The sequence below is a fragment of the Salvelinus namaycush genome, chromosome 2 (genome assembly GCF_016432855.1).
Source record: "Salvelinus namaycush isolate Seneca chromosome 2, SaNama_1.0, whole genome shotgun sequence".
Lineage (NCBI taxonomy): Eukaryota > Metazoa > Chordata > Actinopteri > Salmoniformes > Salmonidae > Salvelinus > Salvelinus namaycush.
In genome coordinates this window covers 24664907-24688583 of record NC_052308.1, presented here as the reverse complement: position 1 = coordinate 24688583, position 23677 = coordinate 24664907, and the positions used below count along the sequence as shown (strand labels likewise).

Here is a 23677-nt window from a genome sequence, read left to right as displayed (position 1 = left end):
CCATGGAAGGCGATCCTTTCCAGCCAGGATCTCCTCCCATGTCCAGTATCCCTTACCGTCCATTGTACTGCAGTTAAACTGCACTCTGCAATCTTTTTTCGTAAAGGGAGCTATAAGAACATTTAAATATTCTCTATATGAAAGGCTTAAAGTAGATAAACCTGTAGTGATAATGATACACTGTTTGCACACCAGCCTGCAAGTTTACCAGGTGCACAATTTCAGTGGTGGAAAAAGTACTCAATTGTCATACTTGAGTAAAAGTAAAGATACCTTAATAGAAAATGACTCAAGTAAAAGTTAAAGTCACCCATTAAAATACTACTTGAGTAATTTTCCTGTCAAACTGTAAGGGGTACTTTTGGGTGTCAGGGAAAATGTATGGAGTAAAAAGTACATTATTTTCTTTAGGAATGTAGTGAAGTAAAAGTTGCCAAAATATAAATAGTAAAGTAAAGTACAGATACCCCCAAAAACGAATTAAGTAGTACTTTAAAGTATTTTTACTTCAGTACTTTAAACGACTGACTTCTTGTTTGAGTTAGGCTGCTAGTCATAATTCCAAAAATTGATCAACTGTTGCACGTGTTATAATCATGTCCAAACAAAGGTTTGATAGGACACTAAAGGTTTTAAACGGTTATCGCGGGTAAATTTGTCCCCACCCATTATTCTATTATCAAGATAGAGGTGCAAAAATGTTCTCAAATGTCGTCGACCCCCCCCCCCCACCGCCGCCATAGGGAAATCCCATGCCAAGCCCACCGACCCCTCCCCTCAGATACTGCAACTCAGTAAAGTCCGGTGGCAGGAGGGGAGCCTTGCCTGACATTACGGTGCGCACCAAAGCTGATGATGCTTGGCTGATGTTTGATTCAGCTTCTAAAGTAGGCTATCAGGGTTGAAGCTCGCTCTCCAATGCATGAGGACTTGTGACAGTAATTTTAGATAGCATATCTCTATCTTTGTATCAATCAATTCATTACACGCATTAATTTGAAAATGGTGACTTTATTGCGTCGACGAGCTTCGGCGCTGCTTCTTGTGTGGGGTTATTGTATTTTGGCTGAGACAACTTTTTCTAACATCACTCTTGATAACGAGGTTCACGCCAGCTTCATCCAGCGACGTCTGAGGAGCCAGGAGCGCCGGGAGATGCAGCGGGAAATCCTCTCCATCCTGGGGCTGCCCCACCGGCCCCGGCCGCACATCTACACCAAACAAAACGCTGCCCCGATGTTCATGCTGGATTTGTACAATGCTATTTCCACGGACGGACAACAGCCAGCAGGCTTTTCGTATTATAAGCCCGTTTTAATGACCCAGGGGCCCCAGATGGTGACCCAGCAAAACAGTATTTTCCTCAATGACGCGGACATGGTGATGAGCTTTGTCAATCTTGGTATGTCCTCCTTATCACCATATCCAGAGACGTATCCATTAATTTCGATGGATGTTAATTGATAAGTTATTGTTTAGCCTACATGATATAAAACATATATTTCACGATTGCTCACTTTATTTTTAAAAGCAAAAAAAGTTTATTTCACCTTTGCGCAAACGATGACCCAGTATTGACACAGAAGCGCTCTTATCTTACAATAACTTCTAAATAGTTTTTTCTCAACACATCTCACATGAACATGACCTAAACACAATAATTAAACAGCTGCTTGTTTAGGTTTACCCTGATTTATCTGACACTGCACTGTAATGCTAATACACTCATTATGCTTACTTTGACTCATTCAGTGTCTCAATTGCTCATACAATCGCAGAAAAAATGGTTTTCTGGCCATCCCCATAGGAGAACCCTTTTGGGTTCCACGTAGAACTCTCTGTGGAAAGGGTTTTACATGGAAGCCAAAACGTTCTACCTGTAACCAAACTACTATGGGACAGCCAAATAACTGTTTTAGGTTCTAGGTGATATTTTTTCTTTAGAGTGTAGGGTAGCCTTCTACTCAGTGAAAAACATTGTTTTCCAGTTTTTTAACAAAACTTCCCTACCATGGTTTCTTTTTGGACCTGTCTGGTCTGTAGGAATACTGACCAGGAGAGCAGAGGTCAGGCAAGGTGAAGGGTGGTTGTGTTGTGCTGGTCAGACAGAGCACTGCTGGGGATCCAGTAGATGCTCAAGTTAGGAGTCAGTCTCTCTGGCTTAACCTTGCCTTAAATCACAGGAGTTGACTGTAGAAAGCAGGCTTACTCCCAGTTTACCTGATGACATAAGTATTAAAGGGTGAAAGCTTTCTTCTATTGCCATTTTGTTGTTTGTGAGCACTTTGCAGAAATAACTATACTGTTGAACCGAGTGTTTGTGTTTGTGTGTGAGTGACGTTCCATTTGTGTGCAGCTTCTAAACGTGGAGGCTTATGGTAACGTTCTCTTTAGATAAGACTGTTCTGCATTCTGAGTTGTAAATGTTATGACAACATGGCTGTATCTGATTTCCCCTGAATCCCGTCAGTGCTCTGGGAGACCGGCTTTAGCAAGGCGTTGTTTAGCATGCTTTGGACAGGCATTTTAGTACCCTGGGGAGGGCAGGACAAATCAACAGGGAGATAAAGACTAAAATCACATTTTATTTGTCACATGTGCTGAATAGACCTTACAGTGAAATGCTTATTTACAAGCCCTTAACCAACAATGCTTTAAGAAGTTTTAAGAAAAATAAGTGTAAAGTAAAAAATAGAAAATAAAAGTAACAAATAATTAAACAGCAGCAGTAAAATAACAATAGCGAGGCTGTATACAGGGGGTACCGGTACAGAGGCAATATGCGGGGGCACCGGTTAGTTGAGGTAATTGAGGTAATATGTACATGTAGGTAGAGTTAAAGTGACTATGCATAGACAATAAACAGAGAGTAGCAGCAGCGTAAAAGACGGGTCTGGGTAACCCTTTGATTAGCTGTTCAGGAGTCTTATGGCTTGGGTGTAGAAGCTGTTAAGAAGCCTTTTGGACCTAGACTTGGCACTCCGGTACCGCTTGCCGTGCGGTAGCAGAGAGAACAGTCTATGACAAGGGTGGCTGGAGCCAGTGACAATTTTTAGGGCCTTCCTCTGACACCGCCTGGTATAGAGGTCCTGGATGGCAGGACCTTGGCCCCAGTGATGTACTGAGCCGTACGCACTACCCTCTGTAGTGCCTTGCGGTCGGAGGCTGAGCAGTTGCCATACCAGGCAGTGATGCAACCAGTCGGGATGCTCTCGATGGTGTAGCTGTAGAACCTTTTGAGGATACCAAATCTTTTCAGTCTCCTGAGGGGGAATAGGCTTTGTCGTGCCCTCTTCACGACTGTCTAAGTGTGTTTGGACCATGATAGTTTGTTGGTGATGTGGACACCAGGGAACTTGAAGCTCTCAACCTGCTCTACTACAGCCCCATCGATGAGAATGGGGGTGTGCTCGTACCTCCTTTTCCTGTAGTCCACAATCATCCCCTTTGTCGTTATCACGTTGAGGGAGAGGTTGTTGTCCTGGCACCACACGGCCAGGTCTCTGACCTCCTCCCTATAGGCTGTCTCATCGTTTTCTGCGATCAGGCCTACCACTGTTGTGTCATCGGCAAACCTGATGGTGTTGGAGTCGTGATGTGAGCCATGACCAGCCTTTCAAAGCACTTGATGGCTGCAGACGTGAGTGCCACGGGTTGGTAGTCATTTAGGCAGGTTACCTTAGTGTTTTTGGTCACAGGTACTGCATCTAAGCTGGCTGTGTGTGTGTGTGTGTGTGTGTGTGTGTGTGTGTGTGTGTGTGTGTGTGTGTGTGTGTGTGTGTGTGTGTGTGTGTGTGTGTGTGGGGGGGGGGGGGGGGGCGTAAATCAAGGGGGGTAGGGTGGGAGGAGTAGGGGGGGCTTCCTTGGACATTATTGCGTTTATAAAACCCAAATCCTGCTTTTGTTTCCTTTGGAGATCTCACCGCGGGTCTAATATCACTATGGTGAAACAGCAGACAGTGTGGTGACTGTGGCTCCCATCCGGCTGGGGCTTTTCATCCAAAGTCAACCCTTTCCCCTTCGTTGTCCTGCCTCAGGGCTTACAGGAGGGATACAGGTTGGGCTTCATGGCCTATTGTGTGTGTGTGTAAGGTTCTCAATTTATCATCAGGAATAGATTTGGCACTTTTAACCTTCTATTCCCATTCATCAGTCTATGTCTGCATGTATGTGAGGCAGGGTGGAGTGACCGGGATAGAGAAAAGGGGAAGAAGTAAGTGCATATAAAGTGCAGAGAAAAGAGAAAGAATGAGAAGGATGCAGGGTCCCCGTTCCTCTCATGAACCCATGGCCCCTCTCTCCATTTGATTTGCAGTCTGTTTCCAGCTGTGGGTTACACCATGTTGTAAAGAGCCAGTCCTGGTGGTCCCTGGTAGAGGTCGACCGATTAATCGGAATTGGCGATTAATTAGGGCCGATTTCAAGTTTTCATAACAACCGGTAATCAGCATTTTTGGACACCGATCATGGCCGATTACATTGCACTCCACGAGGAGACTGAGTGGCAGTGTTACATCCGTCGTCGGAATGAGACCAAAGCGCAGCGTGGAAAGTGTTCATCGTACTTTACTGAACACCAAAAAAAACACAAAAGGATAAACGAACGTAAAGTTCTGCAGGGCTAAACAGCTACTGTGCAAAAACACCATCCCACAAACTAGGGTGGAAAACAGGCTGCCTAAGTATGATTCCCAATCAGAGATAACGATAGACAGCTGCCTCTGATTGGGAACCATACCCGGCCAACAAATAAATAGAAAACTAAAATGCCCACCCAAATCACACCCTGACCTAAACAAATAGAGAAATAAAAAGGCTCTCTAAGGTCAGGGCGTGACAGGCAGGCTGACTACCTGTTATGCAAGTGCTGCAAGGAGCCAAGGTAAGGTGCTAGCTAGCATTAAACGTATATTATAAAAAACAATCAATCTTAACATAATCACTAGTTAACTACACATGGTTGATGATATTACTAGTTTATCTAGCTTGTCCTGCGTTGCATATAATCAATGTTAATTTTGCCTGTTAATTTATCATTGAATCATAGCCTACTTCGCCAAATGGGTGATTTAACAAGCACATTCGCGAAAAAAGCACTGTCTTTGCACCAATGTGTACCTAACCATAAACATCAACGCCTTTCTTAAAATCAATACACAAGTATATATTTTTAAACCTGCATATTTAGTTAATATTGCCTGCTAACATGAATTTCTTTTAACTAGGGAAATTGTGTCACTTCTCTTGCGTTCTGTGCAACAGAGTCAGGGTATATGCAGCAGATTGGGCCGCCTGGCTCGTTGCGAACTGTGTGAAGACTGTTTATTCCTAACAAAGACAGCCAACTTTGCCAAACGGGGGATGATTTAACAAAAGCGCATTTGCGAAAAAAGCACAATCGTTGCACGAATGTACCTAAACATAAACATCAATGCCTTTCTTAAAATCAATACACAGAAGTATATTTGATTAAACCTGCATATTTAGTTGAAAGAAATCCAGGTTAGCAGGCAATATTAAACTAGGGAAATTGTGTCACTTCTCTTGTGTTCATTGCATGCAGAGTCAGGGTATATGCAACAGTTTAGGCCGCCTGGCTCGTTGCGAACTAATTTGCCAGAATTTTACGTAATTATGACATAACATTGAAGGTTGTGCAATGTAACAGGAATATTTAGACTTATTTATGCCACCCGTTAGATAAAATACGGAACGGTTACGTATTTCACTGAAAGAATAAACGTTTTCTTTTCGAAATGATAGTTTCCGGATTTGACTATATTAATGACCTAAGGCTAGTTTTTCTGTGTGTTATTATGTTATAAATAAGTATATGATTTGATATTTGATAGAGCAGTCTGACTGAGCGGTGGTAGGCAGCAGCAGGCTCGTTAGCATTCATTCAAACAGCACTTTCGTGCGTTTGCCAGCAGCTCTTCACTGTGCTTCAAGCATTGAGCTGTTTATGACTTCGAGCCTATCAACTCCGGAGCTAGTTAACGGGGGAGGCGCTAATATCGTTTCAATCGGTGACGTCACTCGCTCTGAGACCTTGAAGTCGTTGTTCCCCTTGCTCTGCAAGGGCCGCGGCTTTTGTGGAGCGATGGGTAACGATGCTTCGAGGGTAGCTGTTGTCGATGTGTTCCTGGTTCGAGCCCAGGTAGGGGCGAGGAGAGGGACGGAAGCTATACTGTTACACTGGCAATACTAAAGTGCCTATAAGAACATCCAATAGTCAAAGGTATATGAAATACAAATGGTATAGATGTCACGCCCTGACCATAGAGAGCCCTCGGTTCTCTATGGTGTTTAGGTCAGAGCGTGACTAGGGGGGTGTTCTAGTCATTTATTTTCTATGTTGGTGACTTGTAGGGTTCCCAAATTAGAGGCAGCTGGTAATCGTTGCCTCTAATTGGGGATCATATTTAGGAAGCCCTTTCTCCCACCTGCTTTGTGGGATATTGTTTTGTGTATGTGCATGTAGCACCACTACTTTCATGTTTCGTTGTTGGTTTATTGTTTTGTAGAAGTTTCACTTCAATAAAGATGTGGAACTATAATCACGCTGCGCCTTGGTCTGTTTTTCATCACGATCGTGACAGAATATCCCACCAAGCAAGGACCAAGCAGCGTGCCAAGGAGGAGAAGGTGAGTTGGTCCTGGGAGGAGATCCTTGGCGGGAGTCGCATAAAGATCAGGAAGGACAACGACGACGCCGGGAGCCGCGGCCACAGAAACCCCACGATTTTTGTTGGGGGGAGGCACATGGGGTGGTCGACTGAGCAGCGGGGAGTGCCAGAGCCCGAATGGCAGATGGTGGATGAATTCAATGAGGGATACCGGAGAGAGGTGGAGGCAAGGAGTAGGCTACAGCGCAGGCGTGCTGAAGAGCGTGTCATCAGTCCGGTGCCATCTGTGCCGGCTCCATGCACCAGGCCACCAGTGCGCCTTCCCAGCCCGGTATGTCCTCTGCTGGTTCCTCGCACTCGCCATGAGGAGCGTGTCTTCAGTCCGCTGCCACAGAAACCCCAAGATTATTTTGGGGGGGGGGGTGACATGGAGCTGGCGGCTGAGCAGAGGGAAGAGCCAGAGACCGTCAGGGAGGCGATGGAGAAGTTGGGGGAGAGAGAGAGGAGAGAGATGTTTGTCAAGTGTGTTCTGCTCAACATTCGACCTGAAGAGCCTGTCAGCAGTCTGGTGAAGTCTGTGCCGGCTTCACGCATCTGGCCTCCAGTGCGCCTTCCCAGTCCGGTACGTCCTGTGCCAGCTCCCCGCACCCTTCCTGAAGTGCGTGTCAACAGTCCGGTGCCACCTGTGCCGGCTCCACGTACCAGGCCGCCAGTGCGCATCCCCAGTCCGGTACGTCCTGTGTCAGCTCCCCGCACTCGCCCTGAAGTGCGTGTCAACAGTCCGGTGCCACCTGTGCCGGCTCCACGCACCAGGCCGCCAGTGCGCATCCCCAGTCCGGTACGTCCTGTGCCAGTTCCCCGCACTCGACCTGAAGTGAGTGTCACCAGTCCGGTGCCACCTGTGCCAGCTCCACGCACCAGGCCTCCAGTGCGCATCCCCAGTCCGGTAAATCCTGTGCCAGCTCCCCGCACTCACCCTGAAGTGCGTGTCACCAGTCCGGTGCCACCTGTGCCGGCTCCACGCACCAGGCCTCCAGTGCGCCTCCCAGTCCTATAATAACTACAACCTAAAACTCCTTACCTGGGAATATTGAAGACTCATGTTAAAAGGAACCATCAGCTTTCATATGTTCTCATGTTCTGAGCAAGGAATGTAAACGTTAGCTTTTTTACATGGCACATATTGCATTTTTACTTTCTTCTCCAACACTTTGTTTTTGCATTATTTAAACCAAATTGAACATGTTTGATTATTTATTTGAGGCTAAATTGATTTTATTGATGTATTATATTAAGTTAAACTAAAAGTGTTCATTCAGTATTGTTGTAATTGTCATTATTACAAATAAATAAATACATTAAAAAAATCGGCCGATTAATCGGTATTGGCTTTTTTTGGTCCTCCAATAATCGGTATCGGTATCGGCGTTGAAAAATCATAATCGGTCGACCTCTGGAGTGATAGCTTAAAGCCAAACTCGATTAAGTCATTTCCCCTCGATAGACCGCAACTTCCAGTGAGGGAAAGATAACTTTTCTACCCCCTCTCTCAATGTGCAGGTTTTTAGGTGGCCAATGTTGACGCATCTCGGAAATGATGGAATCAGTTCAGTTTTATTAGTCTTGCTTCCTTCATTTCCTAAACTAATTAACGGTGGAAAAAGCTTTGGCTTCTCATGCCCTGTTCTTGTGGAATGGCAGACATATTTTTTCTTCTTTCCCCTAAGTGAATTTAATATATTGAAATGAAACTGATGTAGGGTATCCTTTTTACTCATTTGCTTTGTGTGTATATATACCATTTCCCCACATAGAGTCAGGACTGTTAGAATCCCCAACCACCATCCAGTCTGCCCACTATCAATATGTATTCATTTCATGTCCATGACTATGCAACACATCTGACTATACAGCTGCAGTTTGACCGCACACATCTGTAGCTTGCCTGCACATCTGTGTCGTTATAATGGAGCTATAGCCATACTGTGGAGTGGAGAGCTCAGGTCTGACTTTACACTGCTGAAGCAATCTGACTATAACCTGACTGCCTGGTTCCTGGTTGGACTTAGTTGACCTGCATTCCTGTACTGCTAGGTCCTCTTGTTGGGACTCTGCCATAGGCAGACACAGATGTCTTTGGGATGTTCTTGCTTCCATGAGAACACACCTGCCGCATATGGGAATAAGAGACAGGCTTATCAGTTATCTTTCACATTGCTCCATGTGAAATTAAATTAAGAAGATGGTGCTGTATGGTCAAAGTTTGCCTTGTAACAGGTTTGTGAACCCAACAGGCTAAATTGAAAGCTGACTGTCATAGTAATCTGATTTGGGGAGGAAATAAGCGGCTCATGCAGGGTATTTGTTCTCGATACTCAAAATTGTATAATTCCTCTAATCATTTTTTAATCCCTTCTTTAAAGATGGTTTCCTTTTTTTCTAAGACGCGGTTTCAACTGAAATGCTAAGCAAGGTGTAAGGTTTGTTTAACAAAGCCTGTTTGGTGAATAAAATAATCTGATCTCAGAAATAGGGTCTTGGAGCATAAGCCACTGAATGTTGTCATACTTGCATATAGACATGTTTAATGGAACCTAAGACAGGGTAGTTGGAGAGGTTAAAAAATCAAAAATCAAATGTTTTATTGTCACATACACCACCGGATAAGTGCTGTGAAATGGGTTATTTTAGACATCTGATTAAGAAAGTGTTTTTTTCATTAGGCATTTTCATTGTGTTCCAGCGTACTTTATTTTATACCAAGTAGATTTTCTAGGTTTTAGTTTTGCCTCTGATGTAAGATATTCATAAACTTCACCCATATATTTTGATTGGCAGCTGAAAATGATTCATTATAAACAAACAGGCTTGTTTGTGCCACGCCAGCGCCGCACGTTGAACCCTGTGTCATGAACTAAGAAAAGTGTTGAAATGCCTCACAGAGAGAAGTTTGCATATCTGAGGGCTGATCTCTGGAGCTAATGGTCCCTAACGTAAACACACCAAGACCTTACGAGCAATTATTGCCTTCATAAAAACGTCCTGGTTTCTTTCCATCGTTTAACAAATGACTAGCATGGTTCAGAATGCTCTTTACGGTGTGTGTGTGGTTAAAAGTTGTTTTCTGGGCTTTAAGGCCTGGGTGCATGTGTGCTGCATTAAGTTGTGTGTGTGTGTGTGTGTGTTATTCGGTACTGAAACAATACCAAGGCACCAGTGAGACAGACGTATGATGTCATGGGGGCTGCTAGTGGGCAGGATGTGTTTAAGATGGGTAATCATCGCTCCACTCTGCACACCTCCAGTGTGGGAAGTCCCCCGTTGCTCAAGAGACCTCCACTAAGCTTTCCAAGGACAAACACATTGGGTAACGCTGTAAAAACACAGCGCTGGAAACCTTCAGGAAATCTTTGGCTCTGCCCCACCACCATTATTGTGGAAACTCTGAGAGTGGCTCAGCTGTTTCAGGGCAGGGTGGGACACCGTTGATCTCAGTTGGGGGACTGATATCAGGCCTAGCCTACTCTCAGAAAGACCATTCACATAAATACCTTATTATCATTCCCCTCCAGAATATAGTACTTCATGTATAGTGGTTAAATGTATTCTCCTATGGTTGATTATGGATAACATTTTGAGGATTATGACATTAGGACCATAGTGTTTCTTCAGGATGTATGTATGGGCATTGGATTGGCTGCTGTGGTTTTTCTGGCATCGCTTTAACGGGGCTTTTCTTGTGGTCAGCACGTGTTAAACATGGAGCCCCCCCCCCCCCCCCCCCCCCATTGGCGCTTTATGCAGACTGATGTTAAGATCAATCAGCTCTCTCATGGAAGCAGGAGTTTCCTATTTTTGACACAGTGCTTCTGAGATGTGGACGGAGCAATGTGGATCAGAAGACTTTGATTCAGCAACATTTTTTGGCAGAATTAAACCACCATCTGGCTGCTGATCGGAGTGTATTCACAGCACTGAGTGTGTTGGTACACATTCACCCCCCACTGTTTCAACAGACCAGGGAATATGGGGAGAAAAGGGATGTGCCTTTAACCCTCCAGGGTCAGTGTTCGTTGTGTTAGTTGTGCAGCTTTTAATGGGTGAGGTTAGCTGTTGGAAAAAGCTGATCCGGGATAAGTTGGTATGGGTAGTGAGTAACCTCTTTTCTCCCACTATCCCCTCTCAACAGTTGAGCTGGATCAGAACGTCCCGTCTTCTCGGCACAACAGGGAATTCCGCTTTGACTTGTCCCATATCCCAGAGGGGGAAGCTGTCTCCGCTGCAGAGTTCAGAATCTACAAGGACTACATCGGAGAACACTATGAGAATGAGACCTTCCATGTGAGCGTGTACCAGGTGCTACAGGTGCCCCCTGACAGGTGACACCTCTTCCATTAATCTTTGTGTGTGTGGACTTATAAAACACTATACCACTCCCTAAAACTGCAGAGACCCACCTTGACCATATAGAACACCCCCTCAAACACCACCCTCACTCCCCACACCGCCATCATTCACTTAATCCTCCTTCTCTAATACCTAGCAACCCTCCCCTCCCTCCACCCAACCCCTCTCTTCTTGGTCACACTACGCGTTTTGATTGTAGTGAACAACAGTTTGATTTGTCCACCTAGGAAAAACACACACACACACACACACACACACACACACACACACACACACACACACACACACACACACACACACACACACACACACACACACACACACACACACACACACACACACACACACACACACATACAGCTTGTCCTGCTAGGTGACATCAGAGCCCAGTCATGTGTAGGCATGGCCTGTTCCACAGAGGTGACAGTGAGGCTATGTCGGTGCTAAGAACAACACCATTGTCATTCAGAGACACACATGCCTTCCATACAGACAACAAGGCGGCAAGAAAAATAAATAGTCTGTGTTGGGGGCCTGGGGGCCTGAAACTCAATCTGTAAACAAATCCATTGTCTGTGAGATCTGCCCCAGAGCTGTGATATCTGCTTCAATCAGTCTGGGAATTCTCATCTGTGATAAAGATACCTCTTTTAATAATGGCTATCGGTGGGGTTAGATCGACACTGCATGTCATCTCTTGTTTTGGATTTACTGTATCCTGGGTTCTCTCTGGGTGGCTAATCTCTTCTGTCTCTGCTATTTATTGGAATATGTATCAGCTATCTATCAACTTTTATATAACTACTTTACTTGTACATACTGCACTACATAGCAGCAACCCAAACTGCCACTGAGGAGAATGGTTTGAAATGCAATGTGAAGTGGCAAGGCTATATACGTTTATCCAGACTTGTGGCAACTGATGTTAGAATTTAGAAGAACACACTTCCTAGGTCTGTAACTCTTTGTTGTGTATCTAACTGAGACTTTATGTGCTGTGTATCTAATGTTTGTAGTCAATGTGCCCCTCAGTGAGGAGGACCTGTTCCTGCTGGACACGCGTGTGGTGTGGGCTATAGAGGAAGGCTGGCTGGTGTTTGACATCACAGCCACCAGTAACCAGTGGGTGGTGAACCTGGACCAGAACCTGGGCCTGCAGCTGGCTCTAGAGAGCATGGACGGTGAGTCACTGTCATAGAGTTATAAGAGTACTGAATGGCCGCTGGTCCAACAGAGATAGATCTCTAGGGCTGGTACACCCACCACATAACATTGAATTTAAAAATATCAACATGTACCCTGGACTGACATGTGCATGTATTTCTGTCTCCCTCTACAGGTCAGAGTGTGAACCCCAGGCTAGTAGGGCTGGTTGGGGGCAGTGGGCTACAGGACAAGCAGCCCTTTATGGTGGCCTTCTTTAAGGGAACTGAGGTTCGCCTCCGCAGCGTCCGCTCTGCCCACGGCCACAAGGGGCGCAACCCCAACCGCTCTAAAAACCCCAGGAATGCCCAGGACGCACTGAAGGTTGCTGAGGCTGCAGCAGGTACACAAATTACCCACTTGGAGGTTTATGAGCCAGTCAACATTTTATAAACTTGTAAACTTCATATTCAGGCTATGAATAATATTTAACTAGGAATACATCTATTATACAGTGTTTAAGTGACAGTGATGACAGTTGATTGTGCTGATTAATCTGTATGCTGTTAATTTCCCCCTTTGTCTTCAGAGACCCTCAGCACAGACCCCAAACAGGGCTGTAAGAAGCATGAGCTGTATGTCAGCTTCAGAGATATGGGATGGCAGGTACAGTAATATGACGACTCCTTATGTCACACCAGGTCCTGATATCTCTGTTCTGTACTGTAATGATCTGAGCACCCCCTCTTCTTTTTTATTCACCCACTTAGATAGGAGTATGACTTGAATAGATTCAATCTGACATTATCTCCATCTCCCATTTGTTGGATGTTGTTATGAGAAATTCATTTTTTCAATTGTCCCCTCAGGACTGGATCATTGCACCAGAGGGCTATGCAGCGTACTACTGCCAGGGCGAATGCGCTTTTCCCCTCAACTCCTACATGAATGCTACCAATCATGCCATTGTGCAGACTCTGGCAAGAATATTTATATCTTTCATATAATACATTTCTGAGGGGGTTGAATATGGCATTTTCTCAGGGTTTCACTGTAGAGTCTTTACTTTAAATTGTAAATTATTTAAATTTTTTAAATGTTTTATCAAAGCACTCTTTGATGTCCTGCATCCTGTAAAGAAAACTGCTAAAGTATCAATGCACATTTTACCCCACACTTGAATATTTCTAATAACAGTGCTTTATTCTACCCCCCCCCACCCCCCCCTCAGGTCCACTTCATAAACTCAGAGACAGTGCCCAAACCCTGCTGTGCCCCCACCCAGCTCCACGGCATCTCAGTCCTCTACTTTGACGACAGCTCCAATGTCATTCTGAAGAAGTACCGGAACATGGTGGTCAGAGCCTGCGGCTGTCACTGACCGCCATTAGACTTCCCCTTCTCAGGATACACTGGGGCTAGTGGAGGAAGATGAGGAAGAGGAGGAAATGGGGATTATGCTGCTAGAGACATACTGCTCTAGCAGTAGAGACATACTGCTCTAGCAGTAGAGGCATACTGCTCTAGCAGTAGAGGCATACTGCTCTAGCAGTAGAGGCATACTGCCCTAGCAGTAGAGGCATACTGCCCTAGCAGTAGAGGCATACTGCCCTAGCAGTAGAGGCATACTGCTCTAGCAGTAGAGGCATACTGCCCTAGCAGTAGAGGCATACTGCTCTAGCAGTAGAGGCATACTGCTCTAGCAGTAGAGGCATACTGCTCTAGCAGTAGAGATACTGCCCTAGCAGTAGAGACATACTGCCCTAGCAGTAGACATACTGCCCTAGCAGTAGAGACATACTGCCCTAGCAGTAGACATACTGCCCTAGCAGTAGAGACATACTGCCCTAGCAGTAGACATACTGCTCTAGCAGTAGAGACATACTGCTCTAGCAGTAGAGATACTGCCCTAGCAGTAGAGACATACTGCCCTAGCAGTAGAGACATACTGCCCTAGCAGTAGACATACTGCCCTAGCAGTAGAGACATACTGCCCTAGCAGTAGACATACTGCCCTAGCAGTAGAGACATACTGCCCTAGCAGTAGAGACATACTGCCCTAGCAGTAGAGACATACTGCCCTAGCAGTAGAGACATACTGCTCTAGCAGTAGAGACATACTGCTCTAGCAGTAGACATACTGCCCTAGCAGTAGAGACATACTGCCCTAGCAGTAGAGACATACTGCCCTAGCAGTAGACATACTGCCCTAGCAGTAGAGACATACTGCCCTAGCAGTAGAGACATACTGCTCTAGCAGTAGACATACTGCCCTAGCAGTAGAGACATACTGCTCTAGCAGTAGAGACATACTGCTCTAGCAGTAGAGACATACTGCTCTAGCAGTAGAGACATACTGCTCTAGCAGTAGACATACTGCCCTAGCAGTAGAGACATACTGCTCTAGCAGTAGAGACATACTGCCCTAGCAGTAGAGACATACTGCTCTAGCCCAACTACGAAGAAGATCTTTGGCATCTGGATTGTCTCCACTACATGGTGCATTAAAGATAGGGACAAGGCTACTCATCTAGAGACCACAATATAATTCACAGTCAGTACCGTGGAGGAATGAAACATCACAGACACTGAACTGTCATCCATTTATTTATAATCTCATTTTACTTAAGTGAACAAAGAAAGGAAAGTATTGATGAATACAAAAAGATAGCCCCCTGGATAGAGGTATGAGACTCAAATGAAATGCTAAGATGCTCCAAAACAGAGCAGAATTAAGAATTTAGCAATTGCTTGTTTATCCATGAGTAGACATTTTAAGATGTGCCTTTGAACAAGATAAATCCTGTTTGGACAGTTCTGCTGTGTGCACCCAGCGCCTCTGTGTAAAACAATTGCTGGATAAAACTGCTGCATCTGATTGCATTAGACAGTCTCTGAAATGGGTTTACTTTGACACGTTGCTTTTTTACAGCATAGTTAATTTTTTCCACAAACAGCTGGGTTTACTTTGATTTCGATGAGAACAAAATGGCTGTCTGTTTTTCCTTTTAACAGCATGTAGGTGATGATGTATTTTGCGGAGCAGAGGTCAGGTGTAAGACTGTCTGTGTGCAGATTCAGAGGCTGCTGCTGTGAGAGATGGCAGAGCTGACGGTTAATACGAGACTGTGTGGGATTGATAGAATATGCCCTTTTGGGTTGAGTTTCCTGGAGGAGGTGGCACAGACATATATCACCAAGCTCTGCACAGCACAAGAAAGGCATGTGGTCCCAGAGATGCCATTGGTTTTGCCCACAAGAGAACTCTGAGCTATCATTCTGTTCCAGCTTCCTTTTGATGTCCTTCCAGACCTGCAGGTGGGCGATCGAGGCCATATTTTCTGTAAAAACTAAATGTCAGATTACAGCAACAAATTGCACAGAAACTCTCATAGACATAGCAGATGTAATACATTTATATCACTTGGCCAGAAAAGCATTTTCTCACACAACCAAAACATGGTAACTGAAGACGTTGATGGTTTATGTATAATCTATCATAGGCTCAATAAGCATATGTATATAAATATTGTAAACATCAGCTGGTGAGGTAAAATATAGTAAATGTAGCCTACTTTAGGGCTCTATTCAGTCTGTATTGCCGAAGCGTTACAGATTGTGTGCTAGAAATGTCATACCCCCAAGATATGCTAACCTCACAATTACAATAACGGCAGATTAGCATTTTTTGGGGGGGGAGGGTATGATATTTGTGCGTCTGTTACTTTCTCACTCATCATTATTCACGATTCATTCAGGATTATCCGTAGTCATGGTAGCATCCACATTAATTTAGAAGTGTTTAGAAAATACTCTATTCTTATTTACAATAAAAGTTACTCCAAAATGACACAATACATTATTTACCATTCATTTCTATTGGTCACAAACTAATCTAAAACACAATCAAAACAAACAGGAAATGCATTCAACAAATGTGCAGAGTAACAAGCTTGATGTAGTTATTGTGTTCTATGAATATGGGACCAAATACTTCACTTTTTACTACTTTAATACACATACTGTGTAAGTGAATTTGGACGATAATTTTGGTCCCTTAAAATGGGGGACTATGTACAAAAAGCACTGTAATTTCTTAATGGTTCACCAGATATGAATGGAAATACCCTCAAATTAAAGCTGACAGTTTCAAATCCAAAGTGCTAGAATACAGAGCCAAAACAACAAAAATTGTGTCGCTGTCCTAATACATTTGGAGCTCACTGTATGCAGCATTTACCGTGAATACAGTCTCTGCTTCCGCAGAACATTCCATTTGAAATGTTTATCACGCTGTAACGCTGAATTTCCGCCATATGGATTGAATAGAGCCCTTTAACATGTTTTATTCTTAATCAACAGAAATATTTGAATTTGAATTTCAGAACATAATGGATTGTCAAACCGTAGCAAAATTTGAGGTAAAAGAACAGACCGGACACCATGAAGGGGATCTAGTGCATAATGTAATGCCAACAACTGTCAGCTATACAGCACACAGGGAGCCATTCACACTCACTGGGGCCTACTTCAACATTCACTGTTCTACATACAGAAATCAGTTCCGTCAATTAAAGTTGCTAATATAGAGGTAGCATAGAACGACATGTATTTCCCCTGAATGGTCTCATTGATAAAATTAGGAGTGTTTATGTTTTCAAGTTTTAATAATATTGGGTGACACCTTTAAAATTGCAATTCTGGAGTTGGGTCAAGGTAATATATTGTGCCTGATATATTCTCTCACATCCCTGATAATCTATGGCTTTTAGACCAATACCTGCAATTGTACTCTGCTTAGGATCCAGAATCCTGAGAGTCAAATCTATATTTCTTTCCTCCTTGATCATAACTCACCTTTATATAAAACAGACAAACAGAAATGAGCCAAAGACAGCCACGAAGACAGGGGTGGAAAGAGTGTGAGGTTGAAATAAAGATAATAAAACAAAAGTTAGGCTTTGCTGGCTCCGTTTCCATATGGTAGTGGTGTTTATCAGTACGGGCAGTTGGTGCCTGGGCCACGCAGCTCAGGGGCTGACCAACGCCTCTTCCGTGCTGGTTCCAACCCCCCTCTCTGCCCTGCTTTTGGCCTATCTGGAGCAGGGGGAAGGGGAGCCTGGGGGCAGGATGTTTGCAGGGGCTTAGGCCCTCTAGCTGGGGTGCCAGGACCCTGGTGTTGGGTGGGTGGGGGAACGAAGGGCGATGTGGGTATGAGAGCCAGGCAGACGTCACCCACACTAAGTTGGTGGCAGCGGAGGCCACAAAGATGGGCTGTTCTCTGGGGACAGCAGGAGGACCAGCCACGCCCGCGTACAAAGAACGGGTACTCCACATACACATCCAGGAACTCCTGTGGGAAAAAATACTGTTACAGTCACAATGCAGTACCTCTGTTTGTCTACTAAAGTTGTGTTAGTGTTCTGAAATTGGGGAATGGCATTGATGTAGTGTCATAATGAGGGATACTGCAGGAATGTATTTCATTTTCTTTAGGGTTAGACTCATCAAGAATTATACTATTTGCAAATATTTATGATATCTTGTATATTGAATTCCATGTTATAAATTATGGAAATGTCAGTAGACAAGCATACAATGACAAACACACTGACATGAGCTCATGTGATGTAATGATGTAGTAGGCTCAGGCCCAGCTCACCTGAGAGTGTTCCTCGTGTAGGAGGATGAGGAGGCGGGAGAGGGAGGGGGCTGTGGAGGGGGAGATGTGCTGCACAGTGCAGCAGCTCAGACGCAGCTCTGGACAAGCCTCCGCGCCGATTAGGAAGTCTTCTGTCTGCAAATCCTCAACCCTCCTCAGCCGCCCGTCTTTGAGCTCGATTAAAGAGCCTGCCGCAAAGTGAGGGAGCAACCAGGGCAGCTGGTCAGAAGAGGTGGAAGGGTAGGAAGAGTGATGGGAGGAGAGATGTGAAGGCACACATATTTTTTCTGTTACTCCAATGGTCCAATATTTCTCTGTTGATTGATCAATAAGTGATGGTCTTATGGGAGATTGTGCCTCAAACTCCAAAGGACTTTGCCCTGAAGCATGGTACTTGGGGGCTGTGGAGAGGTTTGTGTATACCAGTTCAGGGTGGTGGTGTAGGTTCCTGTTGGCGGTAGGAGATAGAGCAGTGTTCAGTGGGGCAGAACCTGTCCCTGAGCTGGGTTGTGGCTGGTGGCCCCCCTGTTTCCTTCTTCTCATATATGGGCCGCTCTGTCTGCTTTGCTGTGCGGTGTGTGGACTTAACTTCTCCCTCACTTTTTTATTAAGGTGCCATCTGTACCCTGCTTCCACCCCACTGGGCTCTTCTGTAGGCAAAGCCATGTGTCTGCAGATAGAGGGGTGGCGTGGGTATTCTGAGGGGTGATGGAGAATGTAGGGAACTTCCCACCCTGAAGGCACTGCAGCCCAACCTTTGTAATAGTGCTCCTTCCACTCAGCCCAGCCATAGCTGTCGTTGACAGGAGAGGGGAGATAGGGGTTGACTCTGGTGGTGGAGGCTGTGGTGGGGGACTGGGTCCAGGGCTGGTATAGCGGGCGCACAAATGCAGGTGTAGGAGGGAGCAGGTCTGAGTAAGATGCATTGTAGGGCTTGACTTCATTATAGCTCTTGTAGGGGAAGGGGACCTTGAACGTGACAGCAGGAGGCTGCTCTGAGAGGCCTGGTCTGGGGTCCCTCTTCTTGGGCGGGAGACTCTCTCTGCCTAGGCCGGTCTCTGGGGTTAGTGTGGTGCTCATTGGTTCACACAGCCGTCACATATACTGACACTTCAGTTCCCTGGCCTACAGGTTGTTGTGGAGAGGTTAAGTCACATAGGCCTCACGTGAAAGAGGCACCCTAAGGGATCCCGTTACTCTCTGGTGAATCATCACTGACAGAGAGGTCAAAGGTGTTCTCAGTCTCAATGATCCAATCTGAAAAAAGACAGGAAGGTGTTTGTTTGACCCAAATTATAATTTAACCCTCATCCTTATGTCAAAAGCCCAAGAGGAAGGTACACCAAGATACTTTTATACATTTCATAGCCTTGCATTTCATAGGCTTTTCAGCTTATAGTCATGTGACTTTTGATGATGCATTTCATAAACTATATTTCATTACGTACTCTCACAACGCCCTCTCTCTCTCATATCCCTCTTTTTCTCTCTACTCTCCCTCTCTCTTTAAAATTTGCTACATAAGTGATAGACAGAGCCTTTCTCTGCCAGTTCTCCCTGTCTCTCTTAGACCCCTATGGAGTTACAGATGGTGACTATGCCCTTGAAATCTCATCACTAATTTCTCCATTGCCTCCAAATTAGAGCCTTTCAAACCACAGACTGCTTTGCATTGAGAGTGTGATTGACAGCTGAAGTCTGGCTCACTAGAACATTAAACTTTAACCGGACCTACTTAGGAAGAAGTTACTATGGTAACACAGTATAGTACTGTGCATACTGTGGGAACAGTGTAGATGAGGGGAGGTGTTGCACAGGGGTGCTGTGTTGTGCTTTCCAACACTAATGACAAATATAATTTTCATGAAAACTTAATGAATCTACTTTGTCTGAATAATATATCATATTCTTACCCAATGATCAACATACATGGGATGTCATTGATTTTACCATCAACAGGATTTATTAATTTCACTGTAGCTGACCTACTATGCAGCACAGCAACAAAATGCATAATGTATTCATGTGAATCTGAGCAAAATACATGCAGATAAAACTGTTATACTTCTCAATATTGTATAAAAATAATGACCTTATATAGAAATGTAGCTTAACCTTGCATTTCCTATGTACAGCTCATACCATAAAGATATTTCATAATGCACACGCCTGCCAGTAATTTACCTATTCAAATCTACATGCTCTTTATTTAAATGATTTGACCGAAAGCCTGAAGAGAAGTGATAGAAGAAAACAGAGCAAGACTTTACGGTGCAATCTTATGCAAAGCTAAAGCCAAGGCCTGAATGGTGTCATCACACCACCGCAGAGCACTCACCAGCTCCCTTGACTGCTGAATGATGCTCTTTCACTCTGACTAACAGACATGTCTTGCAAGTATGAGGCATAGCTTGGATCATACCTTCCATTGTGAGTACAGACTAGATGACCTCATAAGAATGGGACAGAATACACCCTCAAATGGAGGAACATTCCTTACACAGAGGGCTGTACTGACAGAGGCCAATCATTGGGCAAAAACTCAGAGCAGCAGACTGGTAGTATAACCTATTAAGGGTATCAATTGACCTCACCTTGCTGTGCATGTCATACTACGACTATGCAAATGCAATCTTCATACAGTGTGTGTAGGTGTGTTGTATGTAAACAATTGTGTTACTTTTAGTGGAACAGTAATTGCTATGAAAGTCCTGAAACATACTTTTCTTTTGGTATTGTTATCATTATGTGCAGAGCTCTTTTTCTCAAGCAACACATTTCCAAGTTACAAATTACACCCCAAACATAACTGGTCATATCGCGTTGCGTAAGTTCTGACTGATGTGAAGCCTAATGATCTAGATGGGTTAGATGCACTTTATCACTGATGCAATATTATTGCTATTGAGTTTTTACCACTTCAACCGTAACATAAAGGAATACCATGCATATCAAATGACTACAAGGGCGATGAATACCTTCCTCCCACACACTTACACCCATATTATCACATTCACAAGATACATCTGAACACTTGACGCCTTACCTCTCTCTTCTGGTTAAGGTGTGAGTCTTTAGTACAGCATGCTGCAGAGTGAATGGGAACATCCAGACAGCCTCACTATGTCTATCAGACAGACGCACTCTCTCTTTTTCCTCCCACTCTCTTTTACACCCCCACTATCTCTAGCCCTCTCAACATATCTACCAGATTTGCTGTGCACTCTCCTTCCCTCCTTCCCTCACTTCCTCTCTGTTGCTCTGTCTCTTTCTCTGTTTCTAGCTCAGTCTTGACTCCCTCTCCCTCCCTTCTTCTTTCCCTTTCACAAACCTTCTCTCTGGTTTCTGACTTTCTCTCCATCTCTCTCTCTCCCCATCCCTCTCTCCTTCCCTCTCTCTCCCTCCCTCTCTCTGGGTGTATAATTAGACATGAGACCGCTGTGATACTCGTCAGCTGATAGTAGGCGTATGGCTGCCTGATGGGCTTGGAACTCTGCCCAGTTGTGGTGAGGGCGGGAAACTATAGCTTAGAATGTTCTGGGCATTACACATCTTTAGCTTTCATGCCTGTTCAACCAGTTGGAATGCAGAACCTTCTAGGGAATCTATAGGAAGACACATTCTGAAAATGAAATCCCATTCTGAAAATGCTTCCGTTGGCTTCACATTTATTGCAATTCTCAGTTGTTGAAAATGACCACAGTGAATTCTCGCAACCCGCTTCTCTATTACTTCTCTATTACTCCTCTATTACTTCTCTATTACTTCTCTATTACTGTGAACACCAACAGTCTTCTCTTAGTTTTCTCACTGCTGCATATGTAGGATACATATCTGAGCCACTGAACCAAATGCCAGACAGTGTGAATGTCAGTAAAGTTAGAAAATTATCAGCCTTAATTGCTTTCTATTCAGCAGTTAAAAGGATCAATATTTAGACCTATATACATTCAGAACAAACACAATTTTTTAACTCAGGACACAAAAGATATGTTCCCTCTTTTACTATTCTTCTTTCTCTCCTCTCTTTGTATTTCTATTCAGCCCTACTCTCATTCTACAGAATAAAAAGTGATCATGGCCCTTGATTCAAGCATCTCCCATCTATAGGAAAGCAATATGATTTACAGGTAGCTCCAGATGCCCCATGCTCTGCAGGGTGAAACCCCAGTCATGATGAAGCCCACACACACACACATTAGAGAGAGGCGAAAAGAGCTTCTCATTTTGAGTCACATCATTCTTCCTCTGCCCACACACACTCTCTCAGACAATACAGGACATGTCAAGAGTTAAAGCTGGAGGAGTCACTACCTCAACCAACACTTCTCTGACATTTAGGAAGATCACTGTTGATACAAATCAACGTATCATTTTCTCACTCCCACGTCCTCCAAACACCCATTAGAGTATACATGCATCTGCAGTCAGTAGCTTACATCTGCACCCATGCATGGATGCCAAGACTTGTTATTGTTAAGGTTTCCACAAAGACAGATAGTTATTCATATGTTCTTCCCCTCTCTCCATCTCTTTCTATATGTCTCTCTCTGGGTGGCAGCATGTGTGTGTGCTTTCATTTGAAAGAATGCCACCTCACAGGAAAACATCCTATACAATGAAACGCCATTGATATTACCATTTATATACCATATAATTCAAGGCTAATTAAAGGCCTATATAAGGCCTATTCAAATCAAGCAAATAAAACATTTCATATTAGCTATTTAAATGTAGAATAATATCTATTTACAACAGCTCAGGTTGCAATGAAAAGGAAACACATTTTTTGACCACTAGATGGTGTCAATTACTTTGATATTCACACAATCTTGTTGTACTGAGTGATCATTATTTCTGTATTTGCAGGCAATCAGTATTGTCCCAGGCAACACATACATTTGATGGGACGGTACTACCCTTACATCTAAAATACCTACTGATACATTGCGGTATAAGTATAGTACGCTATCAAAACTGCCCTGCAATTAAGCAGTTAAGTATAATTTTAAGCTTTTACTTCTCTAAAGATTTATTTAAAATAAAGATACATTTCTAGAATAAATTGTTTTCAGTCTAGGTAAACCCATTAGGTTATTTTGGAAGTGTTGGCTTCTAATGCTATTTTTGTGATGAAAAATGGAATCTTTGCCATGAACTGAATTATACATAAAGCCGCTGACTGTTCCTCCGAAGAACAGTGTGTGCTCTTTCAAAAAGGCAAGCCTAAAAAAAGATTTTGATTTGTTCAATAACATCAATATTATTCCATTAACGGCAAGAAGATCTTGTATCCTGTCGCATTGCATTTTGTGCACATCAATTGACCCTGGAAGTGAGAGGGACACAGAGGAGAAAGGAGAGAGGGAGAGAGAGAGGATGACAAAAATAACAAAAGCAAGTGTCTGTCTACTGACTTGGTATCTTCCACTGTTACGTAAAGGACCCTGCGCTCTCCCCTATCCACCCCTCTCACACCAAGCTCCTCCCCCTGTGAATGACCATTTGGTATGCTCCACAAAGCCCTAACCTGCTGTTCTCATCCAAATACTGTAGTTGATAGAGTAAGTCCACTCAGAGAGAAGGGTCCTGGACTGTTCCATAGAGAAAGGAGAGAGTGTGTTTGAGAGAGCCAGTGAGTTTCTTGGGAGTGCTTTGACTCTCTGTCTGTCCCAGGAGAGAAGGAGGGAGATGAGCTGTCCTGCTGAGGCTCTGGAGGGCTGACTGTTCCCCACCCCATCTCATCTCTGTGCCTGACTGTGTGACCTGACCCTCCAGTCCTCCTCAACAGCACACCACATCTGATTCTGCAGCTCTCTCCGAAGCTGCCAGCACC

General features: G+C 44.2%; 1 protein-coding gene across 1 annotated transcript; it reads left to right on the top strand.

The window, feature by feature from the left end:
- Window positions 1–1002: 1002 nt before the first annotated feature.
- On the top strand, window positions 1003–13560 carry LOC120060431 (bone morphogenetic protein 7-like). The gene is made up of 7 exons (XM_039009750.1): window positions 1003–1402; window positions 10819–11008; window positions 12069–12217; window positions 12376–12582; window positions 12769–12845; window positions 13049–13159; window positions 13411–13560. Exons 1-7 carry the CDS (start codon window positions 1003–1005, stop codon window positions 13558–13560), a joined length of 1284 nt encoding a protein of 427 aa, XP_038865678.1.
- The last annotated feature ends 10117 nt before the right edge of the window (window positions 13561–23677 follow it).

Coding starts and splice junctions, on each gene's coding strand:
- LOC120060431 (XM_039009750.1), top strand. CDS start 1,003: ATGGTGACTTTATTGCGTCGACGAGCTTCGGCGCTGCTTCTTGTGTGG. Junction 11,009..12,068: donor CTACAGGTGCCCCCTGACAG/GTGACACCTCTT, acceptor TGTGCCCCTCAG/TGAGGAGGACCTGTTCCTGC. Junction 12,583..12,768: donor GGTTGCTGAGGCTGCAGCAG/GTACACAAATTA, acceptor CTTTGTCTTCAG/AGACCCTCAGCACAGACCCC.